The 27,312-nt window shown below is 44.2% G+C and overlaps 1 protein-coding gene across 1 annotated transcript in view; it reads left to right on the top strand.

Annotated features, from left to right (window-relative positions):
• The window catches only part of PYGM (glycogen phosphorylase, muscle associated), a 580,472-nt gene that overhangs the window by 9,037 nt on the left and 544,123 nt on the right, over window positions 1-27,312 (top strand). Inside the window, exon 3 of the mRNA XM_089681655.1 lies at window positions 2,993-3,071. Within this exon, the coding sequence (XP_089537781.1) occupies window positions 2,993-3,071 (79 nt within the window). The remainder of the gene's footprint in view (window positions 1-2,992; window positions 3,072-27,312) is intronic.

The following is a 27,312-nucleotide window of genomic DNA, read 5'->3' as shown; positions in this document are numbered from 1 at the left end:
ATATTTTGATACACCTGTTTATTTTTTCACCAATTTGATGGATATGTTTTGTATGTAGCCACTAAGTTTTTTGATATACAATTCACTGTAAAATACTTTTTAAGTGAGGTTAAGCAGTGCATTTTTATTTACCACAGCCATTGTAACGCCACCAATATTCTTGTAAACTGCACAGGTGTCAGGTTATTTTCACCCTTTTTAATAGGACAGGAATACGGGTGGCATTACAATGGTTGTTGTTAACAGCTCCCTGTATTTTCTGAGTAAAACGACTGTTTGCTCTCTTCTCCCTCACTTTGATTGGAGTATCTTCACTGCACAATTCAGCAGCTTGAGTGCAGGCTTCTCCCTCATCTGAGCTGCCACTTGCTGGATCCCGCACCTGCACTACTGGAAGCCCGTGGGATTTACTTGTAGTGATGTACAATGAATTTGTCTACCCATTGGCTGAGGAAGCAGGAGGTGGTACAGTCTGTAGGCTATGGGTTGCCTTGCCCCATGCTGCCTCCTCAGCCAATGTGTAACTGAGCCTTCCTCATAAGTCCTTCTGACATCACTTGGGATCCCCTGAGTCCCGGCAGCCTGCTACTTTTCTATACACTGTGTAGGAACCAGGTTGTGGCTGTGACAGAAACAGGCTGTGTGGCTCCCACAACTGTTAGTCCCATAGCTACACTAGCTCAGTTGCTGCACCATCAATTGATGCTCTGGGGCAAGGGGTTGGACTCCTCTGAACCTCCCCATCTACGCCCCTGGTTCTACTTCTGGCCAGGGGCTCTCTCATGCATTTTCCACGCTTTCCTGTAACACTTCCATGACATATCACATTAACATACTAGCAAAATCTTTGGCATAGAATGCCACATGCAGAGTTAGAGCATTCTGTAGCAGTCATTTCAGTGCAGAGCGCAAGTACACAGTTTTAAAGCTATCTTCCCTCTATACCACAATTCCTCTTCTGGGGAGAACCACCGAGTTGGCACCACTTCCCTGTGCATAGTAAGTACAAAGCGTTAAGCTTCCATCACCATGTCACAGGACCCACGGCTTAGGGTCAGGGGTGTTGGGGAGGAATCCAAGGTGCTTTCTTTAGTATACCATTCTTCTCCCAATGTCCCTTTCAAAGCTCTGCCCAGCTGGGCACACTCATTCCCAGGCTTCTATAGGCAGCTCTCTCCCTTGCAGGGAGATCATCCAGTAGATGCATCAGCAGAATTGTTTAGGACAGAGCCTTGGGGTACCCCGATTACCACCAGTACACGCTATATATCACCACCTTTTTGTAAGTGCCCCTGTAACCAGTTTTCTATGCAGGTACATACCCTAACAGTCCTCAATATGTAAATTAATTATAAGGAACTGTATTAAATCTTTTTGCAAAATCCAGATGCACCATGTCCACAGGCTTTCCTCTATCTAGATGACAGCTCACTTCCTCATTGAATGTTAATAGATTGGTCTGGAAAGAATGATCTTTCATAAATCCATGCTGATTACAACTAATAATACTGCTTTCAATAGAAAATTCTTAGAATTAGTCCCTTGTCATCTCCAATAGTTTACATACCATCAATGTTAAGCTAACTGTCCATGTATATATATATATATATATTTATTTATATCTACCCTTTTTTAAATATTGATACCACATTGGCTTTTCACAAGTCAGCTGGTCACTAAGCTGTTCATAAAAATTAGGAATAACAGTCTTGCTATTATCAGGGTAGGTTCTTGAGAACTCTTGGCTGTAAGCCATCTGGGCTTGGTGATTTATTTGCGTCAAGTTTTTCAAGTTGGACACTGGCTTCTGTTAGCCACAAGAGTACATTCAGTGATGTGTACGAACAGCAGCACTATGACTGGTATGTAGTAGGAGCAGGTTAAAACAGGCTAAGTAGTAACAGAGAGTTTGATAACACAGGAGGGTTGGGGATGAGTTGTCTAGATAAGTCTGGTCACACATGTAGATCAGAGTCCAAATGGTACACAGCCACAGAAAGGAGAGAGCAGGGTCAGAGCAAGCCGAGTCATACAAAGTAGTACACTGAACAGATACAAGTTGGGTCAAGCAAGAGTACACCAGGTAGCATCCTCTATCGCAAGCACTGAATGTGTATACATGTGCTTTAAACATGGGCAGCAAGGAGCTAGCCAATCATTGTTATTTCCAGGTAGGATCTGTCTCAGGTGAGTATTGCTCAGCCTTAGCCCGAAAACCTGGTACTGACAAGATGGAACTTTCTTTTAATGGTATCTAACTGCTGTTGTTTATTTTTCACTATAGATAAGAAAAAAAAGACTAAACGCTGAAGAAAAACATTTGCCTTATTTAGCAAAACATAGCAAATAAATATGTCAGGACAGTACAAACACCAATGAAATGAACCCTTCTGGAAAGTAGACACCCCAAGTTGATTTTTTTTCTGAAATTATTTTGGAAATTAAAATGCTAGTTAAAACATGGAGCGTAGTATTGGTCACTAGATACACCAAATGTACAGTTCATATATAAACATAGGAGGCAGGGAAAGGATTAAAATACAGGTTACATACAATAGGAGGCTGGAGATGAAGGGGTAATGTTTAGATGTGTAGGATAAGGGAGGTGAAGGGGTTAAAATAGGTCACAGCAAAGACACTATGGAGATCAGATTTATTGGAGGGGGAGACTAATAACCTTTTCACTACAGAGGCTGCTATAGCAACCGCTAATCTGAAATTTATGAATTAATTAGCCATTCGTTCATTAGTTTAATTTTCTCCCATTCCTCCAGCATTTGTCACCTGAGGGCTATTTCAGGAGTGACGTTTATAAATGGTGCTTGAGAAATAGGCAATCACCACTTCAATGCTTTTTTTTTTTACAATATTACGGTAGTGAAGAGGTAATAAAGTTCTTAGCGCCAAATAATTCTATAACATGAGGCACTATAATGAGGTGTATATTACTGATGACTTCATATTGAACTAATATATGTGTGAATCTCTTTAGCTTGGTTTGGACATGGAAGATCTGGAGGAGATTGAAGAGGATGCTGGCCTTGGAAATGGAGGCCTGGGAAGACTGGCAGGTATGTCTAGAAGCATTGTGACTATCTGCCATTTCTTTCCTTTTGTCACCTAGTATCCCAATTCCTTTTCGTCAAGATGTACTGCATATCTTTCCATAATGTACTTTTATTAAAGCTGGAATATGGGTGTGGCCCATAGTGTGGGTTCCTTAGCTGTTGACTGCTATGGCAAACTTTTTTTTATCTCTGGCAGTCATAGTGGAAAAATATTACCTCACTGGCTTAAACAAAAGAACTAAAGACAAAGCTTTTATGCTTTTCATTTTGGATAGAGCAAAGGAGGGTTATAACCCCTGTGAGTTTTACTGTTACCATCTGTGTCTTATTGGTGAGATTTCCCTTCACTTCCTGTTCTATAGCCACAACAGGAAGTGAGGGGAAATCCACGTGCAATTTGGGAATTCATAGTTTAAACCAGGATCACCAGGACTAGCATCCCCACTGGAACATTTCCCCTATATTCCTGTTCTGGTGACAACTCAAAATGTTGGCTTTTCTTTTACTTTCTCTTTTTATGATAATAGCAAGGACAAACAGAGAGGGAGTGGTGGCTGCTAGTTCTAAGATGGGGTCCCAACTGACCATTGGTTGACATTTAGAGTCTATCAGTTCCATTGAAAGAAAAATCATAAAGCTTTCAACCTGCAGAATAACACTGCAGCCTGCAGACTTTAACCACTTGCCTACCAGGCACTTTTACTCCCTTCCTGCCCAGGAATTTTCAGCTTTCAGTACGTTGCACGTTAAATAACAATTGTGCGGTCATGCAACACTGTACCCTCATGAAATTTTTATATTTTTGTTCATGTTAATAGAACTTTCTTTTGGTGGGATTTAATCGGCACTGGGTTATTTATTTTTTGCACTATAAACAAAAAAAAGAGCAAATAATTTGAAAAAAAAAGGTTTTCTTTGTTTCTATTATAACATTTTGCAAACAGGTAATTTTCCCCTTCGCTGATGTGTGTTGATGAGGCTGCACTGATGATAGGCAGTACTGATGAGGCGGAACTGATAGGCTGAACTTCTGATAAGGTGGCACTGATGAGGCAGCACTGGTGAGCATTGATGAGGAGGCACTGATTATACTGCACTGATATGCAGCAACGATGTGGCACTGATGGGTGGCACTGACTGACAGTACTAATAGGCAACACTGCTGGGCACTGATGGGCTGCACTGCTGGGCACTGATGGCATCACTGATGGGTGGCACTGCTGGGCACTGATGGCGGCACTGATAATCAGGGCGTCTCCTCTGTCACATTTGCCGGTTATTGGCAGTACTTTCCTCACGCTGTGACAGCATGAGGAGAGTGCTGCCGATAAATGGCAACTGTATTTACTTTGTGATCTGCTGTGTCATTGGACACAGCTGATCACATGGTAAAAGGCCACTGTGATTGGCCTTTTACCTTGTCATGTGATCAGCTGTGTCCTAGGACACAGGTGATCTTTGACAGCGACGGGTGTGCGCTGCTGGGGGAATGCAGGAGGCACTGATGGGCATTGACAGGCATCACTGATGGGCACTGAAAGTCAGCACTCATATATGGCACTGATAGGCAGCATGGATAGGTGACACTGCTAGACGACACTGACTGGCACTGATAGGCAGCACTGACTGGCACTGATAGGTGGCACTGATTGGCAGCACTGATATGTGGCACTGACTGGCGTTGATAGGTGGTGCTGACTGGCACTGATGGGTGACACTGAAAGGCAGCTCAGATGTGCACTGATATGTGGCATTGATGTGCACTGGTAGGCACTGAAATGTGGCATTGATGTGGCACTGATGGGCACTGGCAGGTGGCATGGATGAGCACTGACATCTGGCACTGATGGACACTGACAGGTGGCACTGCTGGGGCTACACATATCATCATATCATCACCTGATGATCAGTGTACATGTCCCCTTTGAGGGATGCCGATTACCGGCTCTCCTCTCTTCTCAAGCTGTCAGCTTGACAGCTCATGAGGAAAGAAATGCCGATAACCGGCTATTCCCTATTTACATGCGATCAGCTGTGATTGGACACAGCTGATCACATTAGCAAGCCGACATCTTCGGCTCTTTCCATTGATTGGTGATCTGAGGGACACAGCGCACCGCCGATCGCCGCGCTGCGTGCTCCCAGAGCCACGCATGCGCGGTTAGAATGGGAGGACGTCATATGATGTCCTCCCAGAACAAGAGAACCGCCTTGCGGCCGTCGTTGTACTATATGGCGGGCGGGAGGCGGTTAAAAAGCCCTCCCTGGACCCCACCAACCTGAACAACTTAAGACCTATCTCCCTGCTGCCATTTACTTCTTAACTCTTAGAACGCTTAGTCTACAATCGCCTGAGCTCCTACCTCACTGACAACAACCTTCTTGACCCTTTACAGTCTGGCTTTCGCTCACTACGCTCCATTGAAACTGCCATACTAAAACTCACTAATGATCTACTAACTGCTAAAACCAATGGCCACTACTCCATACTCTTACTACTTGACCTCTCTGCGGCTTTTGATACTGTTGACCATCCCCTCCTCCTCAAATAACTCCACTTTCTTGGCCTGCGAGACTCTGCTTTCTCCTGGTTTTCCTCCTACCTATCGCAGTGCTCCTTCAGCGTTAGCTATAACTCTGGCTCCTCCTCTCCACTCCCTCTTTCTATAGGGGTCCTTCAAGGTTCTGTCCTTGGACCCCTTCTCTTCATCTACACCTCCTCCCTTGGTCACTTGATAAACTCCCATGGCTTTAAGTACCATCTCTATGCTGATGATACACAAATCAATCTTTCTACTTCTCACCTCACCCCTTCAGTCTCCTCTCGCATTACTAACCTACTAAGTGACATATCGACATGGATGTCACTCCACTTCCTCAAACTCAATCTTTCCAAAACTGAGCTCTTAGTATTCTCCATCAAGACCAATAATACAACCATCAGTCCCTCCCCTCATGCCAGGGTGCTAGTGTCAAGGTCCTACCTTTCCTCAGAGCTTGTGCATCCCATGTGCTGGTGTCCATCTTGGGTTTCTGCAAAGCATGGTGGGAACCTTTATGCCTTCAGGCTTCTGCGGCACCTCCTCAGAAGGGTGTGGTTCATCACATTTAAGCCTGCTGTCTGCAAGTGCTCTCTGCATTCGTGTCTTGTGTGTTAGTGTTGCAATAGCTCTGTTTATACTCTCGTGACTCTCCTGGAATCTGACTCGGCTTTTGACTAGACCATTCTCTGCGTTTTCCTTTGATCTGACCTCCCGTTGCTGAACCCGACCTGTGACCTGTTATTCTTGTCTACTGTTCTGTACCATTTCTCCTGTTGTTGTCGACCCAGCCTGCCCGACTACGCTATTGTCTGATCTGGTTCCTACCAGCTACACGCCATTGGCGGCGGCCATTACCGCAGCTGGGGTGTCTCGGGGGCCGCGACCTGGTTCCTGGCTGCATCAAGTCCATCCCCACCATCAGGGGCCCTGGTGAAGGGCAGCCTGGGACTTAGACTCCGCGCCCTGAGGGACTCCAGTCTGTGGGTGGTGGTTGTCGTCAGTCAGTGCGTGACCCTGCCACTAGGCCTGCCTGTCCGTTCCACAGCTCCTGCCCTGACATTACACAAATGCCATGAATCCTGATGGTGCAAGAACGCCTTCGCTTCCCATGTTAGTCGCCAGACTTGATCAACAGGATCTCCTGTTGGCTCAGTTCGCTCAGGCGTTGCAAACCTTGCTTGCATGCACCGTGCACCTTACTCCTGGTGCTATTAGGCCGGTTGTCACTCCGGTGGTTGCTCCCGCTGCTGCTCCAGTGGTTTCACCCACCGCCACGGCTGCTGCGGTACCCGCGGTGCCCAGAGGTATGACTGGTTCAGCCCCTCCTCCACAGTGCTTTGGGGGTGAGCCGAGTCAGTGTCGTAGGTTCCTCAACCAGGTGGGCATTTATTTCGAGTTAATACCCCACGCTTTTCCGACTGAGAGGTCAAAGGTGGGTTTCCTCATCTTGCTGCTCTCAGACAAGGCCTTGGCCTGGGCAAATGCCTTATGGGAGAGGAATGACCCGGTGATTAAGGAGTTTTCCGGTTTTGTCGACGCCTTCCATAGGGTATTGGACGTGCCGGCTCGCTCCGCCTCGGCTGCCAAACTGCTCATGTCCATGCATCAGGGTTCCAGGACCGTTGCCGAATACGCCATAGAGTTTCGTACCCTGGCGGCAGAGGTGGGCTGGAACAATGAGGCTCTGGTGGCTGCTTTTTCTCATGGTCTTTCAGATGCTCGGTGACGGCCCAGGCGTTGGTAGACTCTGGGGCTGGCGGGTTGTTTATGGACAGTTCGTTTGCTGCCCAGTACTCCATTCCTCTGCAGGCTCGAGAGACTCCATTGGTCCTCGAGGCGATAGATGGCAGGCCCTTGCAACCGTCGCAGGTTACTCACGAGACCCTGCCGGTGGTAGTAGCTATTGGTGCTGTTCACAGGAAGTTGGCCTGTTTCCAGGTGATTGCTTCTCTGCACTACTCCGTGGTTTTGGGCTATCCCTGGCTTCAGAAGCACAATCCGACCTTTGATTGACGATCGGTCGATATTCTCTCATGGTCACCACAGTGTGGGGCCGGTTGCATCCATGGTCCGGTTAGGGTGTTGTGCACCTCCTCAGACTCTGTGTTGCCCACTGAATATGGGGAGTACCTGGACGTGTTTGACAATGTGCGTGCCAGTACTCTGCCTCCTCACCATCCATACAATTGCGCCATAACCTTAAAACCCGGTGCCACTCCTCCGAGTGGCAGGGTGTATCCTCTTTCAATGGCAGAGAATCAGGCTATGGAGGAGTACGTTGCGGATGCGCTTTCCCGGGGGCACATTCGCAAGTCTACTTCTCCAGCAGGAGCTGGGTTTTTTTTCTTGAAAAAGAAGGGCGGTGAGTTGAGACCTTGCATTGATTTTAGGGGTCTCAATCGAATCACGATTAAAAATGCTTATCCTATTCCGTTGATTACTGAGTTGTTTGACCACCTCAAGGGAGCAACGGTCTTTACTAAACTTGACCTGAGGGCTGCCTACAACCTCGTACGGATCAAGGAAGGCGACGAGTGGAAGACCGCTTTCAACACCAGAACCGGCCACTATGAATACCTGGTTATGCCCTTCGGGTTGTGTAACGCAGCCGCGGTCTTTCAGGGGTTCATAAATGATGTCTTTTGTGACTTGTTGCAGCAGTGCGTGGTGGTTTACTTGGACGACATCCTGGTTTACTCTGCATCTATGGAGTCCCACATCCAGGATGTCAAGCGAGTGCTGCAACGGTTGCACGAGAACGAGCTCTTCTGTAAGCTCAAGAAGTGTGAATTTCACCGATCCCAGGTTGCCTTTTTGGGCTACATCATTTCCGCGGTGGGTTTTTCCATGGACCCTTAGAAGGTTTCGGCGGTTCTGCAGTGGCCTCGTCCCAGTGGTCTTTGGTCCATTCAGCGCTTTTTGGGATTCACCAACTATTATCGGAAGTTTATCAGGAACTTCTCCACGCTGGCCAAGCCTCTCTCAGATCTGACCAAGAAGGGCAGTAACCCTCACGAGTGGCCACCCGAGGCCATTTCAGCTTTTGAGGCTCTAAAATCCGCCTTCGCTTCAGCCCCGATTCTGTCTCATCCCAATCCTGGGTTGCCTTTTGTCCTCGAGGTTGCCGCATCTGAGACGGGAGTAGGCGCCCTCTTGTCTCAGCGTCGATCACCCGAGGGACCCCTACTTCCTTGTGGTTTCTACTCCAAGAAGCTTTCCTCTGCAGAGTGCAACTACCAGATTGGAGACAGGGAGTTGTTGGCCATTATTGTGGCTCTCAAGGAGTGGAGACACCTGCTTGAGGGTTCTGTGGTTCCGGTTCTCATTCTCACTGACCACAAGAACCTGACGTATCTCTCGGAGGCTAAGAGGTTGACGCCCCATCAGGCCAGATGGGCTCTGTTCTTGTCACGTTTCAACTATGTGGTCTCTTATTTGCCTGGCTCCAAGAATGTCAGGGCTGATGCCTTGTCGCGGCAATACTCTGAGCTGTCCAGGGAGGACATTGAGCTGACCTTGGTCATTCCTCCAAACCAGATGCTGGCTGCCATTCGTACCAACCTGACATCTCCCCTTGAGGAGCAGATTTTGGCGGCTCAACCTAACACTCCCCCTGAGAGACCAGCTGGAAGATGTTTCGTACCTGAGGGGTTGCGTATCCGCTTGCTGCCTACCCACCATAATTCCAAGACTGCCGGTCATCCTGGTAGGAACCAGTTGTCCTGGGTCATTTCTCGGTTATTCTGGTGGCCATCTCTCCGTTCTGACATCGCCTCGTATGTAGCGGCATGTTCGGTCTGTGCCCAGAATAAATCGCCACGGCATCTGCCATTGGGACTTCTGCAACCCATTCCCAATGGGGAGCGTCCCTGGTCACACCTGGGCATGGATTTTATTGTGGACCTTCCTTCAAGGCCATACGGTCATTCTTATGGTCATTGATCGTTTTTCCAAGATGTGCCATTGTGTTCCGTTCAAGAAATTGCCGACTGCGCAAGAACTAGCTACCGTTTTCGCCAGGGAGATCTTTCGCTTGCAAGGGTTGCCCAAGGTGATTGTCTCAGGCCGTGGGAGACAGTTTGTGTCCAGGTTCTGGCGCGCCTTCTGCTCCCAGTTGGGTATCGAGCTTTCCTTCTCTTCGGCCTACCATTCGCAGTCCAATGGGGCTGCGGAGCGTTCCAACCAGGCCCTGGAACAATTCCTTCATTGTTATATATCGGATCATCAGGACAATTGGGTCGATCTCCTGCCATGGGCAGAGTTTGCCAGGAACTCGGCCGTCAACTCCTCCTCCGGGATGTCCCCCTTCATGGCCAACTATGGGTTCCAACCCGCTGTATTGCCTGAGTTGTTCTCGCCACAGGACATTCCGGCTGTGGATAACCACCTGGCTGCTCTGCGCTCCTCGTGGGAGCAGATCCAGAGGTCCTTGAAGGACTCAGCACAGCGCCAGAAGCTCCAGGCTGATCGTAGATGGTTGGCCGCTCCTTCATACCAGGTCAGAGATCGGTGTGGTTGTCCACTCGCAACCTCAATCTTCGGGGGCCCGCACCAAAACTGGCCCCCCGTTTTGTTGGTCCTTTCCGCATTCTCCGCAGGGTGAACCCGGTTGCCTATGCCCTTGCTCTTCCTCCTGGGATGCGTATCTCCAATGTCTTCCACGTATCCTTGTTGAAACCCCTGGTCTGTAATCGCTTTACTGCCTCTCCGCCTCGGCCTCGCCCTATCCAGGTTGACGGTCATGAAGAGTATGAGGTGAGCCGCATCTTGGATTCTCGGTTGGTCCGCGGTCGGGTGCAGTTTCTGGTCCATTGGCGTGGTTATGGTCCCGAGGAACGTTCCTGGGTTCCTTCCGCGGATGTTCATGCTCCTGCCCTCCTCCACGCTTTTCACGCCCGATTTCCTCAGAAACCTTTTGTTGAGCTGCGGAGGGGGAGGGGCCCTTGAGGAGGAGGTACTGTCAAGGTCCTACCTTTCCTCAGAGCTTGTGCATCCCATGTGCTGGTGTCCATCTTGGGTTTCTGCAAAGCATGGTGGGAACCTTTATGCCTTCAGGCTTCTGCGGCTCCTCCTCAGAAGGGTGTGGTTCATCACATTTAAGCCTGCTGTCTGCAAGTGCTCTCTGCATTCGTGTCTTGTGTGTTAGTGTTGCAATAGCTCTGTTTATACTCTCGTGACTCTCCTGGAATCTGACTCGGCTTTTGACTAGACCATTCTCTGCGTTTTCCTTTGATCTGACCTCCCGTTGCTGAACCCGGCCTGTGACCTGTTATTCTTGTCTACTGTTCTGTACCGTTTATCCCGTTGTTGTCAACCCGGCCTGCCCGACTACGCTATTGTCTGATCTGGTTCCTACCAGCTACACGCCATTGGCGGCGGCCATTACCGCAACCTGGTTCCTGGCTGTGTCAAGTCCAACCCCACCATCAGGGGCTCTGGTGAAGGGCAGCCTGGGACTTAGACTCCGCGCCCTGAGGGACTCCAGTCTGTGGGTGGTGGTTGTCGTCAGTCAGTGCGTGACCCTGCCACTAGGCCTGCCTGTCCGTTCGACAGCTCCTGCCCTGACAGCTAGGTGTAATCATAGACTCCCATTTGTCCTTTCAGCCCCTAATCCAATTGCTGTCCAAATCAAGTAGACTTCACCTCAGCAACATCTCCAAGATATGGCTGTTTTTAACTTCGGAAACTACTGAGCAACTTATTCACTCCCTTGTTATCTCTCGCCTTGACTATTGTAACTCCCTCCTCATTGGCCTATCTCATCGCAGGCTATCCCCTCTTCAGTCTATTATGAATGCTGCTGCCAGACTCATCCACCTTACTAACTGTTACGTATCTGCCACCCCTCTCTGCCAATCCCTCCACTGGCTTCCCATTGCCCAACAGATAAAATTCAAAACATTAACAATAACATATAAAGCCATTTATAACTCTGCCCCAAATTACATCACCAATCTAGTCTCCAAATATCACCCAAACCATACTCTCCGCTCCTCGCATGACCTCCTGCTCTCTAGCTCCCTTGTCTCCTCCTCCCATGCTCGTCTCAAGGACTTCTCCAGAGCTTCCCCCATCCTCTGGAAAGCTCTACCCCAATTTATCAGACTATCGTCTACTCTGCTCACTTTTAGGCGATCTCTGAAAACCTACCTCTTCAGGGAAGCCTATCCTGTCCTCAGCTTATAATGGAATCTTCTACGCCTCCTACCAGTCCATCCTCCACAGTTACTACCTTTTGTACCACTAGCCCCTCCCACTTAGATTGCAAGCTCCAAGGAGCAGGACCCTCCTACCCCTCTTGTATTGAACTGTATTTTTGCTGTATTGTCTCCCGTTATATAGTGTAAAGTGCTGAGCAAACTGTTGGTGCTATATAAATCCTGTATAATAATAATAATCAATATCTCAATGAGCACAAAAACAATTTCCACAATTTTGAAACTGAGTTTTATAGAACATTTGTTTAGCTCATTCCTTGAAGTAAGGTTAATAATATAACCTAGATTATAAAATCTTCAGTTTCACTCAAATAAGTTGATGCAAAAATTAATACACCCCGCAACAAAAATTACTACATCTAGTATTTTGTATGACTGTCAGGGAAGAAGAGCTTCGCATCTACGCGCATCTGTGCGTCAACGCAGGGTTCCCGATGGCCATGCCAGTGCGCATACGGTTGCGCACACCCCAGTGCGCACACGCGCTGACGTGCGCAGGTGGGCTATTTAAACCCCTGCTGCAAACAGAATGGTGCATTCTGGTCTACTGCGTCCTGTATCTGTATCCTGACTCCTGTGATCTACCTGCTTGACTCTGACCACGACTGAACTCCGCGTGCACCGACCTGGCTCTCCCTTTGACTAGCCACTTGCCTATTCCTCTGTACCTGATCCGTCCGATTGTTCCTGACCTGGCCTGCCTGACTATTTTACCTCTCCTGCCTGTGACTACCTCTGGCTATCAGCTGCCATTGGTCATCCAAATGGGAGTGGAAAGAGGACGCCCTCTCTCCACATCAGGCTCCACCACCAGGTATGTTACAGAAGGCCATGTTGGAGCCTGAGAGAGGGGCCTCTCCTCTAGATTAAATTTGTCATCACATCTCGGCACTAAAACAGGCCATCAAGGATCTTCAAGGATACGCACAGCTGGAGAACCGCCTTCAGACCTTACCTACACCTGTGTTGTCTGCTAGGCCCGTAGCAGCACCTGCTCCCGCTGCTACTCCAGGAAACATAATACCTCCTGCTGTAATGATGCTACTTCCCGAGCCAAGGGTCCCTACACCAGAAAGATTCTCTGGCGATCGCAGCAAGTTCCGGGCGTTCTATAATGCATGTGAGTTTTATTTCGCTTTACAACCCCGGACCTTTTCTCTTGAAGCAACTAAGGTGGGGTTTGTGATTTCTCTGCTCCAGCCAGAACCACAGGCATGGGCCCACCACTTGCTGGAAAAGGAGGATGCCAAGTTAGCCTCCTTAAACATCTTTTTTGACTCCATGGCTCAACTGCACGATGACCCCCAGCAAGCCACATCAGCAGAAGCCGCTCTTCATGTACTCCAACAGGGACGCAGGGCAGTGGAAGATTACGTCACAGAATTTAGGCTCTGGAGCACCGATGCCAAATGGAATGACGCTGCCCTACGTTACCAGTTCCTTCTAGGCCTTGCTGAATCCCTCAAGGATGAACTGGCCCGCGTAGGAGTACCCAATACTCTGTAGGAGCTCATTAATCTCTCTATAAAGATTGATCGTCATTCTAGGGAGCGTAAATTAGAGAGGTCCACTGGGCTAAGTCGCCCCGTATGGATGCTACCTAGGACTCCACCGTCAACCAACATGGCACCAACCAGCTCTGCTACACCTTCAGTGGAGGAATCTGAACCCATGCAAATAGGTCTATTACAAACCTCTTTGACACCCGAAAAACGCCAGCATCAACGCCAGAACAACTTATGTCTCAATTGCGGAGAAGCTGGGTACAAGGTGTAGAACTGCCCTGCCAAGTTGCGTAAGTTACCAAATGACTTTCCTGTCAGTCCACCTCCTGGTTACAGGCACATAACCCTGACATCAATTGGGTATCTGGTGAAGTGAAGTTTCAGTCCACCTACTGTCATGAGCACTGCCTGCTCCAACCCTCGACTCCATCCAGTCCCTCCTATGTATTGACACAGAATCTGATGTGCACCAAATAGTCCCGGTGGCCTATCATAGTTTCCTGGATGTTTTTAGTAAAATGGTGCCGACTCCTTGCCACCACATAGACCATACGACTGCCCAATCCCCTGGGGCTGAAATTCCCTTTAGTCGGATTTTCCCTTTGTCAGAGCGGGAATTAGAAGCACTAAAGGAGTACCTTGACGACAGTCTGAAAAAGGGGCTTATCCGCCCATGTACCTCCCCGGCGGGAGCTGGCATCTTCTTTGTAGAAAAGAAGGATCACTCTCTTCGTCCCTGTGTGGACTACCGTGAGCTAAATAATATCACAGTCAAAAACAGCTACCCCCTACCACTGGTTCCAGAACTATTTCAGAGACTGAGATCTGCAACCCTGTTTACTAAACTGGATCTAAGAGGAGCTTATAACCTTGTATGTATATGAGAGGGGGATGAATGGAAGACTGCCTTTCGCACCAGATTTGGGCATTTCGAATACCTAGTAATGCCCTTTGGCCTATGTAACGCTCCAGCAACTTTCCAGCATTTTGTGAATGATATTTTCAGAGACTTCCTAGACATTTTCGTTATAGCGTACCTTGATGACATTTTAATTTTCTCCGCTTCCCTTGAACTCCACTAAGGACATGTGCAGAGAGTCCTCAGCCGCCTAAGACTTCATGGTCTTTACACCAAGCCTGAGAAATGTGAATTCGAACACCAAAGCATCCAATTCCTTGGATTAATCATTTCCACTGAGGGGTTCAGGATGGATCCTCAGAAGGTTTCTGCTATCTTGGAGTGGCCTGCACCATCAGACAAGAAGGGAATACAATGTTTCATTGGATTCGCAAATTTCTATAGGAAATTAATCAAGGGCTTCTCAGTCATCATAGCTCCTATTAACTATTTAACCAAGCAAGGCATCCGATTCCATTGGACAACCAAAGCACAGACAGCCTTCGATTCATTAAAAGAATTATTCACCTCAGCACCCATCCTGAGTCATCCAGATCCAACACTCTCCTTTGTGGTGGAAGTTGATGCATCAGAGAAAGCAGTGGGAGCGGCCCTATCACAGCGGCAGGGCCTGAAACTTCTGTTACACCCAGTAGCATTCTTTTCTGCAAACTGTATCCCCCAGAGAGGAACTATGATGTCGGGGATAGGGAACTGCTGGCAATCAAATCGGCTTTGGAGGAGTAGAGGTATCTCTTGGAAGGAGCAGCACACCCCATCCTAATCTATACAGACCACAAGAAACTGGAATAGCTGAAGACGGCTAAACGTTTAAAACCCCAGGAAGCAAGGTGGGCACTCTTCTTCTCACATTTCACTGTTCATATAACCTATAGGCCAGGATTCAAGAATGTTAAACCCGATGCCCTGTCCTGGATGTGCGATGATCCTAGGAATCTCCCGATTCCCGACACGATGCTTTCAGCAGGAAATTTCTTTCTCCTACAAAACGAACTATTGTCACAAGTCCAGCAGGAATCAATGGGGGCTCCCTCAACTCCAGGAGTAACCCTATTGGTTAGAGAAGGCTTATTGTGGTGAGGAGACAAGATTTTTGCACCAGAAAGTATACGGCTGGAGATCTTAGGGCTATGTCACGATCATCCCTTGGCGGGACACTTTGGAGTCCGCAAAACTCTAGACCTAATACAATGCCACTTCTGGTGGCCTGAATGGGAGAAAGACTGCAAGTCATATGTAAACTCATGTCCTACATGCACACGAAACAAGAGCAATAGGAGCAAAACATGGGGACTACTGAGACACTTACCAGTCCCCAATCAACCCTGGAAGATGATTTCCATGGATTTCATTGTGGAATTACCACCATCTGAAGGTTGTTTGGCCATCTTCGTTGTGGTGGATCAATTCTCAAAGATGGCCCACTTCATTCCTATGAAATGAGTAACCTCTGCAACAGAGACAGCCCAAAGTTTCATTAAGGAAATAGTAAGACTTCATGGAGTTCCGAGAAATATTGTCTCTGATCGAGGAGTACAATTCAGCTCAAGATTCTGGAGAGCACTTTGTGAGAAATTAAGAATAGAACTCTCATTTTTGTCTGCCTATCACCCCCAGACTAATGGACAAACGGAAAGAACAAAACAGACACTAGAACAATATATTTGTTGTTTTACTTCGTTTTCTCAGGATGACTGGATATCATTGTTGCCCTTGACCAAATTTGCTTATAACAATTCTAAGCACTCATCTACAAAGCAATCTCCATTTTTCTCAAACTATAGATTCCATCCGTTATTCTTATCCAACACATTGCCTGAATCATCAATCCCAGTAGTACAGAATACCTTTGGGTTCTTCCAATGGAACAACAAACTACTACAGGAGGCAATCCTGAAAGCCCAACAAGATAACAAAACATTTTTTGATAAGAAAAGAAAGGGGGACCTGATCCTAGAGCCTGGTGAAGAGGTTTGGCTGTCTACAACAAATTTAAAATTGACCTGTCCCTCAAAGAAACTTGGTCCCAAATTCCTGCGACCTTTCCCAGTAAAGAAGAGGATCAACAACATATTGTACGAACTCACTTTGCCTGAAACACTGAAGATACATCCGATATTTCATGTATCGCTACTCAAACTATCAGTACCTAATCCTTTTCCAGACCTAAAATCAAAGCCACCTGAATCTGTGATCATCAATGGCTAAACAGAATATGAGGTGGAAACAATGATTGATTGCAGAAAGGAATCAACTCCAATATCTGATCAAATGGAAGGGATATGGACCTGAAGATAATTCCTGGGAGCCAGCATCCAATGTCCACTCTAGAGATTTAATCTTGGCATTTAAATGCAGGTACCCTGAGAAAATGGCCCAGTTGGGCATCCGGAGGCTGCCCTTGAGAGGGGGCACTTTCAGGGAAGAAGAGCTTCACATCTGCGCACATCTGTGTGCCAACACTGGGTTCCCGATGGCCTTGCTGATGCGCATGCGCATGTGAATGTGCAAACAATTGCGCACACTCAAGTGCGCAGACATGCACGTGCTGTCGTGCACAGGCGGACTATTTAAACCCCTGCTGCAAACATAATGGTGCCTTCTGGTCTACTGCATCCTGTATCTGTATCCTGACACCTGTGATATACCTGCTTGACTCTGACTATGACTGAACTCTGCCTGCACCGACCCAGTTCTCCCTTTGACTATCCGCTTGCCTACAGTATTCCTCTTTTCTGATCCGTCCAATTGATCTTGACCCGGCCTGCCTTACTGTTCTACCTCTCCTACCTTTGACTACCTCTGGCTACCAGCTGCCGCGGTCATCCGCATCTCAGCTACACGTCTCTGCTGCTGCACCTGCACCCTGGTCTTGTGCGTCTTCACCTGCCAACTGTCACCGCAGACCCGTCAGGAACTCGTGCCCCTCCCAGCTCGATACCTCCTGTCTACCCTATCAGGGGTCCCAAACGGGAGTGGAAAGAGGATGCCCTCTCTCCACATCAGGCTCCACCACCAGGTACGTTACAATGACCTCCTTGTTTGGTAAGGATAGCACCAAGTTTTCTAGGCATGGAATGAACAATTTGCAACATATTGCAATATCTATCTTTTTCCATTCTTCAAGAAAGACCTCTTCTAGAGCCTGGAAGCTGGATGGAGAGCAATGCTCAACTTGTCTATTCAGTATTCCCCATAGGTGTTCGATTGGGTTAAGATCAGGATACATACTTGGCCACTGAATCACTTTCACCCTGTTCTTCTTCAGAAATGCAACAGTGACATTAGATGTGTGTTTTAGTTCATTGTCATGATGGAAAAGTGCATGACGACCCAGGGCAAGGAGTGATGATAACATCTTCTCTTTCAATATAGAGCAGTACATCTGTGAATTCATGATACCATCAGTGAAATGCAGCTCCATGACACCAGCAGCACTCATGCAGCCCCATAAAAAGACACTGCCACCACCATGTTTCACTGTTGGCACCATGCATTTTTCTTTGTACTCCTCACCTTTGCAACGCCATACAATTTTGAAGCCATCAGTTCCAAAAAGATTTATCTTGGTCTCATCACTCCAGAATACAGAGTCCCAGTAGTCTTATTTTTTTTCAGCATGGGCCCTGGCAAATTCTAGGCGGGCTTTTTTGTGCATGGGATTTAGAAGAGGCTTCCTTCAAGGACAACACCCATGCATGCCATTGCTCTACAGTGTATGTCATATTGTGTCATGGGAAACAATCACCCCAGTTTGGCTTTCTACTTCTTTAGCTAACTGCAGTGAACTTGCATGGCGATTTTCTTCAACACTTCTCATCAGAAGACTCTCCTGTTGAGGTGTAACTTCCATGGACAGCTTGGACGTCTCTATGAGATGCAGTTCCATCTTTGTTACATTTATTACAGTTTTCTGACTGATAAGTAAAGCTTTGCTGATCTAGTAGTCTTCACCTTTCTTGTGTAAAGAATTTTTTTTTTTCTCAGGTTACATTTCTCTTCCATGTAGTGCCATTGCTGACAGCAAGAAACAGGAAAAGGTTTTCTTTGTTAAGTAACGCCCTTTAATAATTAACTGTCTGCTGGACATCTCTTTAATGAACAATTAGACTCACCTGTAGATTACTTCGTATTAATTATGATTTTGTGGTCTAAAATTTAGCTTTGCTCCTAAGACTTTCATTAAGGTGTATTCATTTTTGCAACATGGTCTTGAATGAATTTGTTGCAAATTATCAAATCTTGTTTACTACAAAATACTCCCACCAATGTGGGCCATTGATTGCATAGTGTCCCATAGAAAATGTTGATTCTGAAAGGAGACTAAAGGTTTTCTGACAAATCTGTTGGGGTGAACTCATTTATGCTGAGCACTACCCCCTCAAGGGTTGCTTAGTAATTTTTGGGTTACCTGTCAATCTGAACCTTTTGCTGAAAGCCCAACCTCTGCTGACACCACTGTGCTTTCGTGACCAAAGTAAATCACAACTTTAACCACTTGCCATCATGAGGATTTACCCCCCTTAATGACCAGGCCTATTTTTGCTATTCGGCGCTGCACTATTTCAACTGATAACTGCGCAGTCATGCAATGCTGTACCCAAACAAAATTTATGTCCTTTTTTCACACAAATAGAGCTTTCTTTCAGTGGTATTTGATCACTTGTGCGCTTTTTATTTTTGGTGCTATAAACAAAAAAGTTTTGACATTTAAAAAAAAAAACAGAACACATTTTCTCATTTCTGTCATGAAAAATAACCAAAAAAACTGAAATTTCATCATACATTTAGGCAAAAATGTATTCTGCTACATGTTTTTGGTTAAAAAAAACCCCAGTAAGTGTATATTTATTGCTTTGTGTGAACGTTATAGCATCTACAAACTATGGTATAGATCAGGGGTAGGCAACCTGCAGCTCTCCAGCTGTTGCAGGACTACAAGTTCCATCATGCCTCTGCAAGTCATAGCTGTAACTGTCAATTTTGCAATGTCTCATGGGAAATGTAGTTCCACAACAGCTAGAGAGCTGCAGTTTGCCTACCCCTGGTATAGATAATGGAATTTATACAGCTTTTACTTTCTGACTGCCCATCACATTTCTGGAGGTGCTAAAATACCAGGACAGTACAAACACCCCCAAATCATCCCTTTTTGGAATGTAGACACCCTAAGCTATCTGCTGAGAGGTATATTTAGTCCATGGAAGATTTATTTTTTTTCCACAAGTTTTTGGAAAATGACAAAAACATTTTTTTTTTACACAAAGTTATCATTTAAATGGGTATATGTGGAATTACACCCCCAAATACATTCTTCCACTTCTAACGAGTATAGGGATACCACATGTGTGAGACATTTTGGGAGCCTAGCCACATACAGGAGCCTGAAATCCAATGACCACTTTGAAAGCCTGAAGGTGCGTAACTTCCTCATTTCACTTCCTAACTACCTATCGCAGTTTCTGAGGCTCTAAATGCCAGGATAGCACCCCCCCCAAATGACCCCTTTTTGGAAAGTAGACACCCCAAGGAATTTAAAAAGAGGCATGGTGAGTATTTTGCAGATCTCATTTTTTTTTAATAAGGTTTTGAAATATAAAAAAAAGAAAAAATATGTTTGTTTTTTTCTTCATTTTGCAAAAACTTGTGGCAACAAATGAGATCTGCAAAATATTCACTCATGGTTTTTATCAAATTCCTTGGGGTGTCTACTTTCCAAAAAGGGGTCATTTGGGGGGTTAGGTGCTATCCTGGCAATTCATTTTCATAGTCAGGAAGTGTAAAGCCTAAAGGTGCTTATTGGATTTTGGGGTCCTGTATTTGGCTAGACTGACAAAAAGTCTCTCACATGTGGTACCCCCATACTCGGGAGAAGTAGCAGAATGTATTTTGGGAGTAATTCCACATATACTCATGGCATGTGTGAGCAATAAGTTATTTAAGTGACAATTTTGTGTAAAAAAAATATATTTTTTGTCATTTTCCAAAAACTTGTGGAAAAAAAATTAAATTGTTCTATTGACTCAAGTTGCCTCTCAGCAAATAGTTTGAGGTGTCTACTTTCCAAAAAGGGGTCGATTTTGGGTGTGGGGGCATTTTATGCCCAGTATTAGAAGTTTATGTCACACATCATTCACTTTTCTAACCACCTGAAGACCAAGCCTTTTCTGACACTTTTTGTTCACATGAAAAATATCTGTATTTTTTGCTAAGAAATTACTTTGAACCCCCAAACATTATACATTTTTTTTAAAGCAGACACCCTAGTAAATAAAATGGGGGGAGCTACAATTTTTTATGTCGCATAGTACTCACGCAGTGATTTTTCAAACGCAATTTTGTTTTAAAAAATACACTTTATTTACTTTTAATGCACAAAAACACAATATATTGGCCAATTATTTGGTACAATAGAAAAGATAATGGTATGCCAAGTAAATAAATACCAAACATGATATGCTTTAAAACTGCACATGCCCAGTGCAATGGCGACAAACTGCATACATTTTTAATATCCTTAGGCAATGCTTTAAATGCCTTTACAAGCTACCATTTTAGATTTACAGAGGAGGTCTAGTGCTATAATTACTGCCCTTGATCTGACGTTCGCAGTGATACCTCACATGCATGGTGCAACAGCTGTTTATATACGGACACAGGGTCAACGCTCGCACACACAGGGCAAGGGTGCTTTTTTTTGTCCCTTTCATTTTTCCTTTTTTTTTTTTTTTTTGAGTACAGGAATCTTTTCTAAAGTTGGAGGGACTTCAGTAGTGCTAATTAAGACAACATGGGATTTCACATGTCATGCAACTTTGGATCTCACAAGTCGGATCCCAAATTGCAGCAGTGTGAACCGAGCTTAACTGTGTACTATTATTTTATTGAAAACTTCAATAAAAACAAAGTGAAAGAAAAACTGAGGTCTACATTCAGTCCGTAATCTCTTGTGACAAACAGAATATAATTTCCTTTCCTCGTATTTTTCAAATTGCCTTTAAAAAGCAACATTCAAAATTCCAAAGAATGGTATGGTTATGAGAAATGATGTCCCAGAGGTGTGCAATAATTATCTTCTTTGTGCTCTTTTATAGTGTGTCTATGTAGACTCGTTCTTTTTTGTAATTTCTGTCCTGTTTTACCAATATAACATCACTGGTTGCACTTGTCATATTACTGTAAATGATGTACAGTACATCACATTACTGGAAGTTAAGCTGCATGATCCTTTAATCACTTGCCCTCCAGAGGATTTACCCCCCTCCCCCCTTCATGACCAGGCCATTTTTTGCTGTTCGGCACTGCGCTATTTCAACTGGTAATTGCGCGGTCGTGCAATGCTGTGCCCAAACGAAACTTATGTCCTTTTTTTGCATAAATAGAGCTTTCTTTGGGTGGTATTTGATCACCTCCGCGGTTTTTACTTTTTGTGCTATAAACAAAAAAAGACCAAAAATTTTGAAAAAAAACCCCAATATTTTTCACTTTTGGTTATAAAAAATTTCCAATAAACTCAAACTTAGTCATAAATTTAGGCCAAAATGTATTGTTCTACATGTCTTTGGTAAAAATAAATCTCAATACATGTATATAATTGTTAATTGGTTTGTGTGAAAGTTATAGCGTCTACAAACAATGGTATATATATAGGAATTTACACAGCTTTTACTTTGACTGCCTATCACATTTCTTCAGGTGCTAAAATGCCAGGGCAGTACAAACCCCCCCTTACAAATGACCCCTTTTTGGAAAGTAGACACGCCAAGAATTTTGCAGAGAGGCATGTTGAGTCCATGGAACATTTTATTTATTGCCACAAATGTTTTGAAAATTACAATTTTTTTTTATTACACAACGTGGTCACTTTAACCGCTTCCATACCGGGCACTTTTACCCCCTTCCTGCCCAGGCCATTTTTCAGGTTTCAGCGCTCTCACACTTTGAATGACAATTGCGCGGTCATACAACACTGTACCCAAACTAAAATGTTATCATTTTCTTCACACAATGAGAGCTTTCTTTTGGTGGTATTTAATCAACAATGGGGTTTTTATTTTTTGCTAAGTTAACAAAAAAAGACCGAACATTTTGAAAAAAAACACGTTTTTCTTTGTTTCTGTTATAAAAGTTTGTAAATAAATAATTGTTCTTCATAAATGTAGGCCAAGATGTATTCTACTACATGTCTTTGGTGAAAATAACCCAAATTAGGATGTATTATTTAGTTTGTAGGAAAGTTATAGAGTTCACAAATTATGGTATATATCTGAATATTGATCAGTCCTGAAGTACTGACAGCCAATCTAATTTCTTGAGATCCAAGAATGTCAGAACAGTACAGATATCCCTTTTTACAAAGTAGACAGTCCGACGTATTTCATAAGAGGCATGGCGAGTTTTTTGAAGTTGTAATTTTTTTTGTCATACTTTTTCGGAAAATGAAAAAATGAAAAAAATTATTTTCACAATTTTTTTTTACATACTGTCACCAGTGCAGTAAAGTGTCATCATTAGAGATGAGCGAATTATTCAAAAATTCGATTCGGCTGATTCGCCGAATTTGCGGGAGAAATTCGATTCGATGCGAATTTATTCGCCGCGAATTTAACTTATTTAAAGGGTTTCTAGGCTTCAGAGAGCCTTTATATTAGTGCAGAACACTGTACCTTTAATTTAAATGCCCTTGGAGTCTGCTGGGGAAGAGAAATAATACTGTCAGTCAGTATGACATGCAGATGAGTGCCGTCGATCTTAGAATCACCGCACACTTCACTCATTTGGGCAGTCACGGGGGAAGAAGAAGAAGAAGAAGAAGAAGAAGAAGAAGAAGAAGAAGGAGAAGGAGAAGGAGAAGGAGAAGAAGGAGAAGGAGAAGAAGGAGAAGGAGAAGGAGAAGGAGAAGGAGAAGGAGAAGGAGAAGGAGAAGGAGAAGGAGAAGGAGAAGGAGAAGGAGAAGGAAAAGAAGAAGAAGAAGAAGAAGAAGAAGAAGAAGAATGAAAAGAAGAAGAAGGAGAAGGAGAAGGAGAAGGAGAAGGAGAAGGAGAAGGAGAAGGAGAAGGAGAAGGAGAAGGAGAAGGAGAAGGAGAAGGAGAAGGAGAAGGAGAAGGAGAAGGAGAAGGAGAAGGAGAAGAAGAAGAAGAATGAAAAGAAGAAGAAGAAGAAGAAGAATGAAAAGAAGAAGAAGAAGAAGAAGAATGAAAAGAAGAAGAAGAAGAAGAAGAAGAAGAAGAAGAAGAAGAAGAATGAAAAGAAGAAGAAGAAGAATGAAAAGAAGGAGAATGAAAAGAAGAAGAATGAAAAGAAGAATGAAAAGAAGAAGAAGAAGAATGAAAAGAAGGAGAATGAAAAGAAGAATGAAAAGAAGAATGAGAAGAATGAAAAGAAGAATGAAAAGAAGAATGAAAAGAAGAATGAGAAGAATGAAAAGAAGAATGAGAAGAAGAAGAAGAATGAAAAGAAGAATGAAAAGAAGAAGAAGAAGAAGAAGAAGAATGAAAAGAAGAAGAAGAAGAAGAAGAATGAAAAGAAGAATGAAAAGAAGAATGAAAAGAAGAATGAAAAGAAGAAGAAGAAGAATGAAAAGAAGAATGAAAAGAAGAAGAAGAAGAATGAAAAGAAGAATGAAAAGAAGAATGAACTATATTACTATATCAGTCTCTAATGGATGCTGGAGAGTTAAACCCCCTAACACCTGCTGTGCCCATTATGAGGGGTTCCCACCATCCCTGTGCTGAGGTTCTGGGTATGCACACCTGCTGTGCCCATTATGAGGGGTTCCCACCATCCCTGTGCTGAGGTTCCAGGTCTGCACACCTGCTGCGCCCATTATGAGAAGTTCCCACCATCCCTGTGCTGAGGTACTGGGTCTGTACACCTGCTCTGCCCATTAGGAGGAGTTCCCACCATCCCTGTGCTAAATTCCTGGGTCTGTACACCTGCTGTTCCCATTATGAGGGGTTTCTACCATCCCTGTGCTGAGGTCCCAGGTCTGCACACCTGCTGCGCCCATTACTAGGGGTTCCCACCATCCCTGTGCTGAGGTTCTGGGTATGCACACCTGCTGTGCCCATTATGAGGGGTTCCCACCATTCCTGTGCTGAATTCCTGGGTCTGTATGTACACCTGCTGTGTCCATTGTGAGGGATTCCCACCATTCCTGCACTGAGTACCTGAGTCTGTACACCTGCCAAAAGAAAGTTTCAGGATTTTGAAGGAGCAAAATACAGTAATACTGGAACAAAAATGAGCTGCGTGGTGGAGTTGCCAGAAGAAGAAGAAGAAGAAGAAGAAGAAGGAAAAGAAGAAGAAGGAAAAGAAGAAGAAGGAAAAGAAGAAGAAGAATGAAGAGAAGAAGGAAAAGAAGAAGAAGAATGAAGAGAAGAAGGAAAAGAAGAAGAAGAATGAAGAGAAGAAGGAAAAGAAGAAGAAGAATGAAGAGAAGAAGGAAAAGAAGAAGAATGAAGAGAAGAAGGAAAAGAAGAAGAAGAATGAAGAAAAGAAGAAGAAGAATGAAGAGAAGAAGAAGAAGAATGAAAAGAAGAAGAAGAAGAAGAATGAAAAGAAGAAGAAGAAGAAGAAGAAGAAGAAGAAGAAGAATGAAAAGAAGAAGAAGAAGAATGAAAAGAAGAAGAAGAAGAAGAAGAAGACGAATGAAGAATGAAAAGAAGACGAAGAAGAATGAAAAGAAGACGAAGAAGAATGAAAAGAAGACGAAGAAGAATGAAAAGAAGACGAAGAAGAATGAAAAGAAGAATGAAAAGAAGACGAAGAGGAATGAAAAGAAGACGAAGAAGAATGAAAAGAAGAATGAAAAGAAGACGAAGAAGAATGAAAAGAAGAAGAAGAAGAATGAAAAGAAGAAGAAGAAGAATGAAAAGAAGAAGAAGAAGAATGAAAAGAAGAAGAAGAAGAATGAAAAGAAGAAGAAGAAGAATGAAAAGAAGAATGAAAAGAAGAAGTATTCCAGTACAGCAAAAAGTGTATCTGCAGAGAGCTCCGCTATTTCTGACAGTTCTCTGACAGTTCCTTCACATTTACAGCGGTTGAAACATTGTATCTATTTGTTTCCGAATAAAAACATCTGTATCCTAAATGGAAACAAATAGATACAATGTTTCAACCGCTGTAAATGAACTGTCAGAACTGTCAGAAATAGCGGAGCTCTCTGCAGTGACACTTTTGCCGGCTGATCGGGAAAAATTTGATTCGTGCACCCGAAGTTGGCTAAAATTCGGATTCGATGCGAATCGAATTTTTCCCGATATTCGAAACGAATTCCACTTCGCCTGGTTCGATTCGCTCATCTCTAGTCATCATATAACTGGCATGGTGGTGATCAGGGACACTGACTAGTGACAGTATGAAAAAAAAAATTAACTTTTTTTTTATTTTTTTATTAGTTTTAATTTTGTATTACTTTTAATTTTTTAAAGATTTTTTTTCATATATTACTATGACCAAAGTAGTACAATGTTACCATAGTAACATTGTACTACTTTGGGGAAGTGATCAGTATTTTTTTTGTTTTACACAATTTGCTTATAGCAAAGAATTACTTTGCTATAAGCAAGCATTTACCTGAATAACATCGATTCATTCAGGGTTTTTTTTGTGCTTAGCTGTGATTTGGCCATGGCTAATCACATAACATAGCTGGGTTGAGATTGGCCCAGCTTGTGCATGTGATCGCTGTGACCATTCACAGCTAGACACACTAGTATACAATGGATGGCATGAAAGGAAGCCATCCATTGTATACAACTGTCATGTGACCTGCTGTGATTGGTCACAGCAGGTCACATGGTACCGGCAATGGGGCCGGTAGTCAGATCTGTCATTGGCCGTGCCCGAAAGGACGCCATATGGCGTCCACCCGAAGAGACGAGGGGTTTTGCAGGCCGCCATCTGGCTATAGGCCGGGTGGGAACCTGTTAATGATATATTACTCATGCATGCCATGGGTATATGTGGAATAACCCCCCAAAACACATTCTTCTACTTCTCCCGAGTATGGGGATACCAAATGTGAGAGACTTTTTGTCAGCCTAGCTACATACAGACCCCCAAAATCCAATGAACACCTCCAGGCTTTCAAAGGACATATTTCCTTATATCACTTCTCCACTACCTATCACAGTTTCGGAGGCCCTAAAATGCCAGGATAGTACAAACACCCCCCCCAAATGACCCCTTTTTGGAAAGCAGACACTCCAAGGAATTTGATAGGAGGCATGATGAGTATTTTACAGATATCATTTTTGTCACAGGGTTTTGAAAAAATAAATACATTTTTGTTTTCTTTCTTCATTTTCCAAAAACTTGTGGCAACAAATGAGATCTGCAAAATACTCACCATGCAAATATCTCGGAGTGTCTACTTACCAAAAAGGGGTCATTTGGAGGGGTTGCTTCTACTATCCTGGCATTTCAGGGCCAACATTAGAAGCTTATGCCACTCTTGAAGACCAAGCCTTTTCTGACACTTTTTGTTCACATGAAAAAACTGTTTTTTTGCTAGAAAATTACTTTGAACCCTCAAACATTATATATTTTTTTAAAGCAAAGGCCCTAGAGAATAAAACAATGGGTGTTGAAATGTTTTCGATCACATGGTATTTGCACAGCGATTTTATAAACGCAAATCTTTTGGGGAAAATACACTTTTTTGAATTTGAATGCACAAAAACACAATATATTGCCCGATTGTTTGATAAAATATAAAAGATGATGTTTTGCCAAGTAAATAGATACCAAACATGACATGATTTTAAATTGTGCATGCCCTTGCAATGGTAACAAAGTACACCCATTTTTGCTATTTATAGGTGACATTTTAAAAGCCTTTACAGGTCACCAATTTATATTTAAACAGTAGGTCTAGTGCTAGAATTACTGCCCTCGATCTGATGTTTGCAGCGATACCTCACATGCATGGTGCAACCACTGTTTACATACTGGCATGGGGTCAATGCTTGCGTGCACGGGGGGCAGGGGTGCCTCTTTTTTTTTTTTTTTTAGTTATTCAGTTTTTTTTAATTATTTTTATACTGTCTCTCTCCT

The sequence above is a fragment of the Staurois parvus genome, unplaced genomic scaffold (genome assembly GCF_062004578.1).
Source record: "Staurois parvus isolate SC_StPar_1 unplaced genomic scaffold, SC_StPar_1.0 ptg000275l, whole genome shotgun sequence".
Classification (NCBI taxonomy): Eukaryota; Metazoa; Chordata; class Amphibia; order Anura; family Ranidae; genus Staurois; species Staurois parvus.
This window is presented reverse-complemented; position numbering and strand designations above follow the sequence as displayed.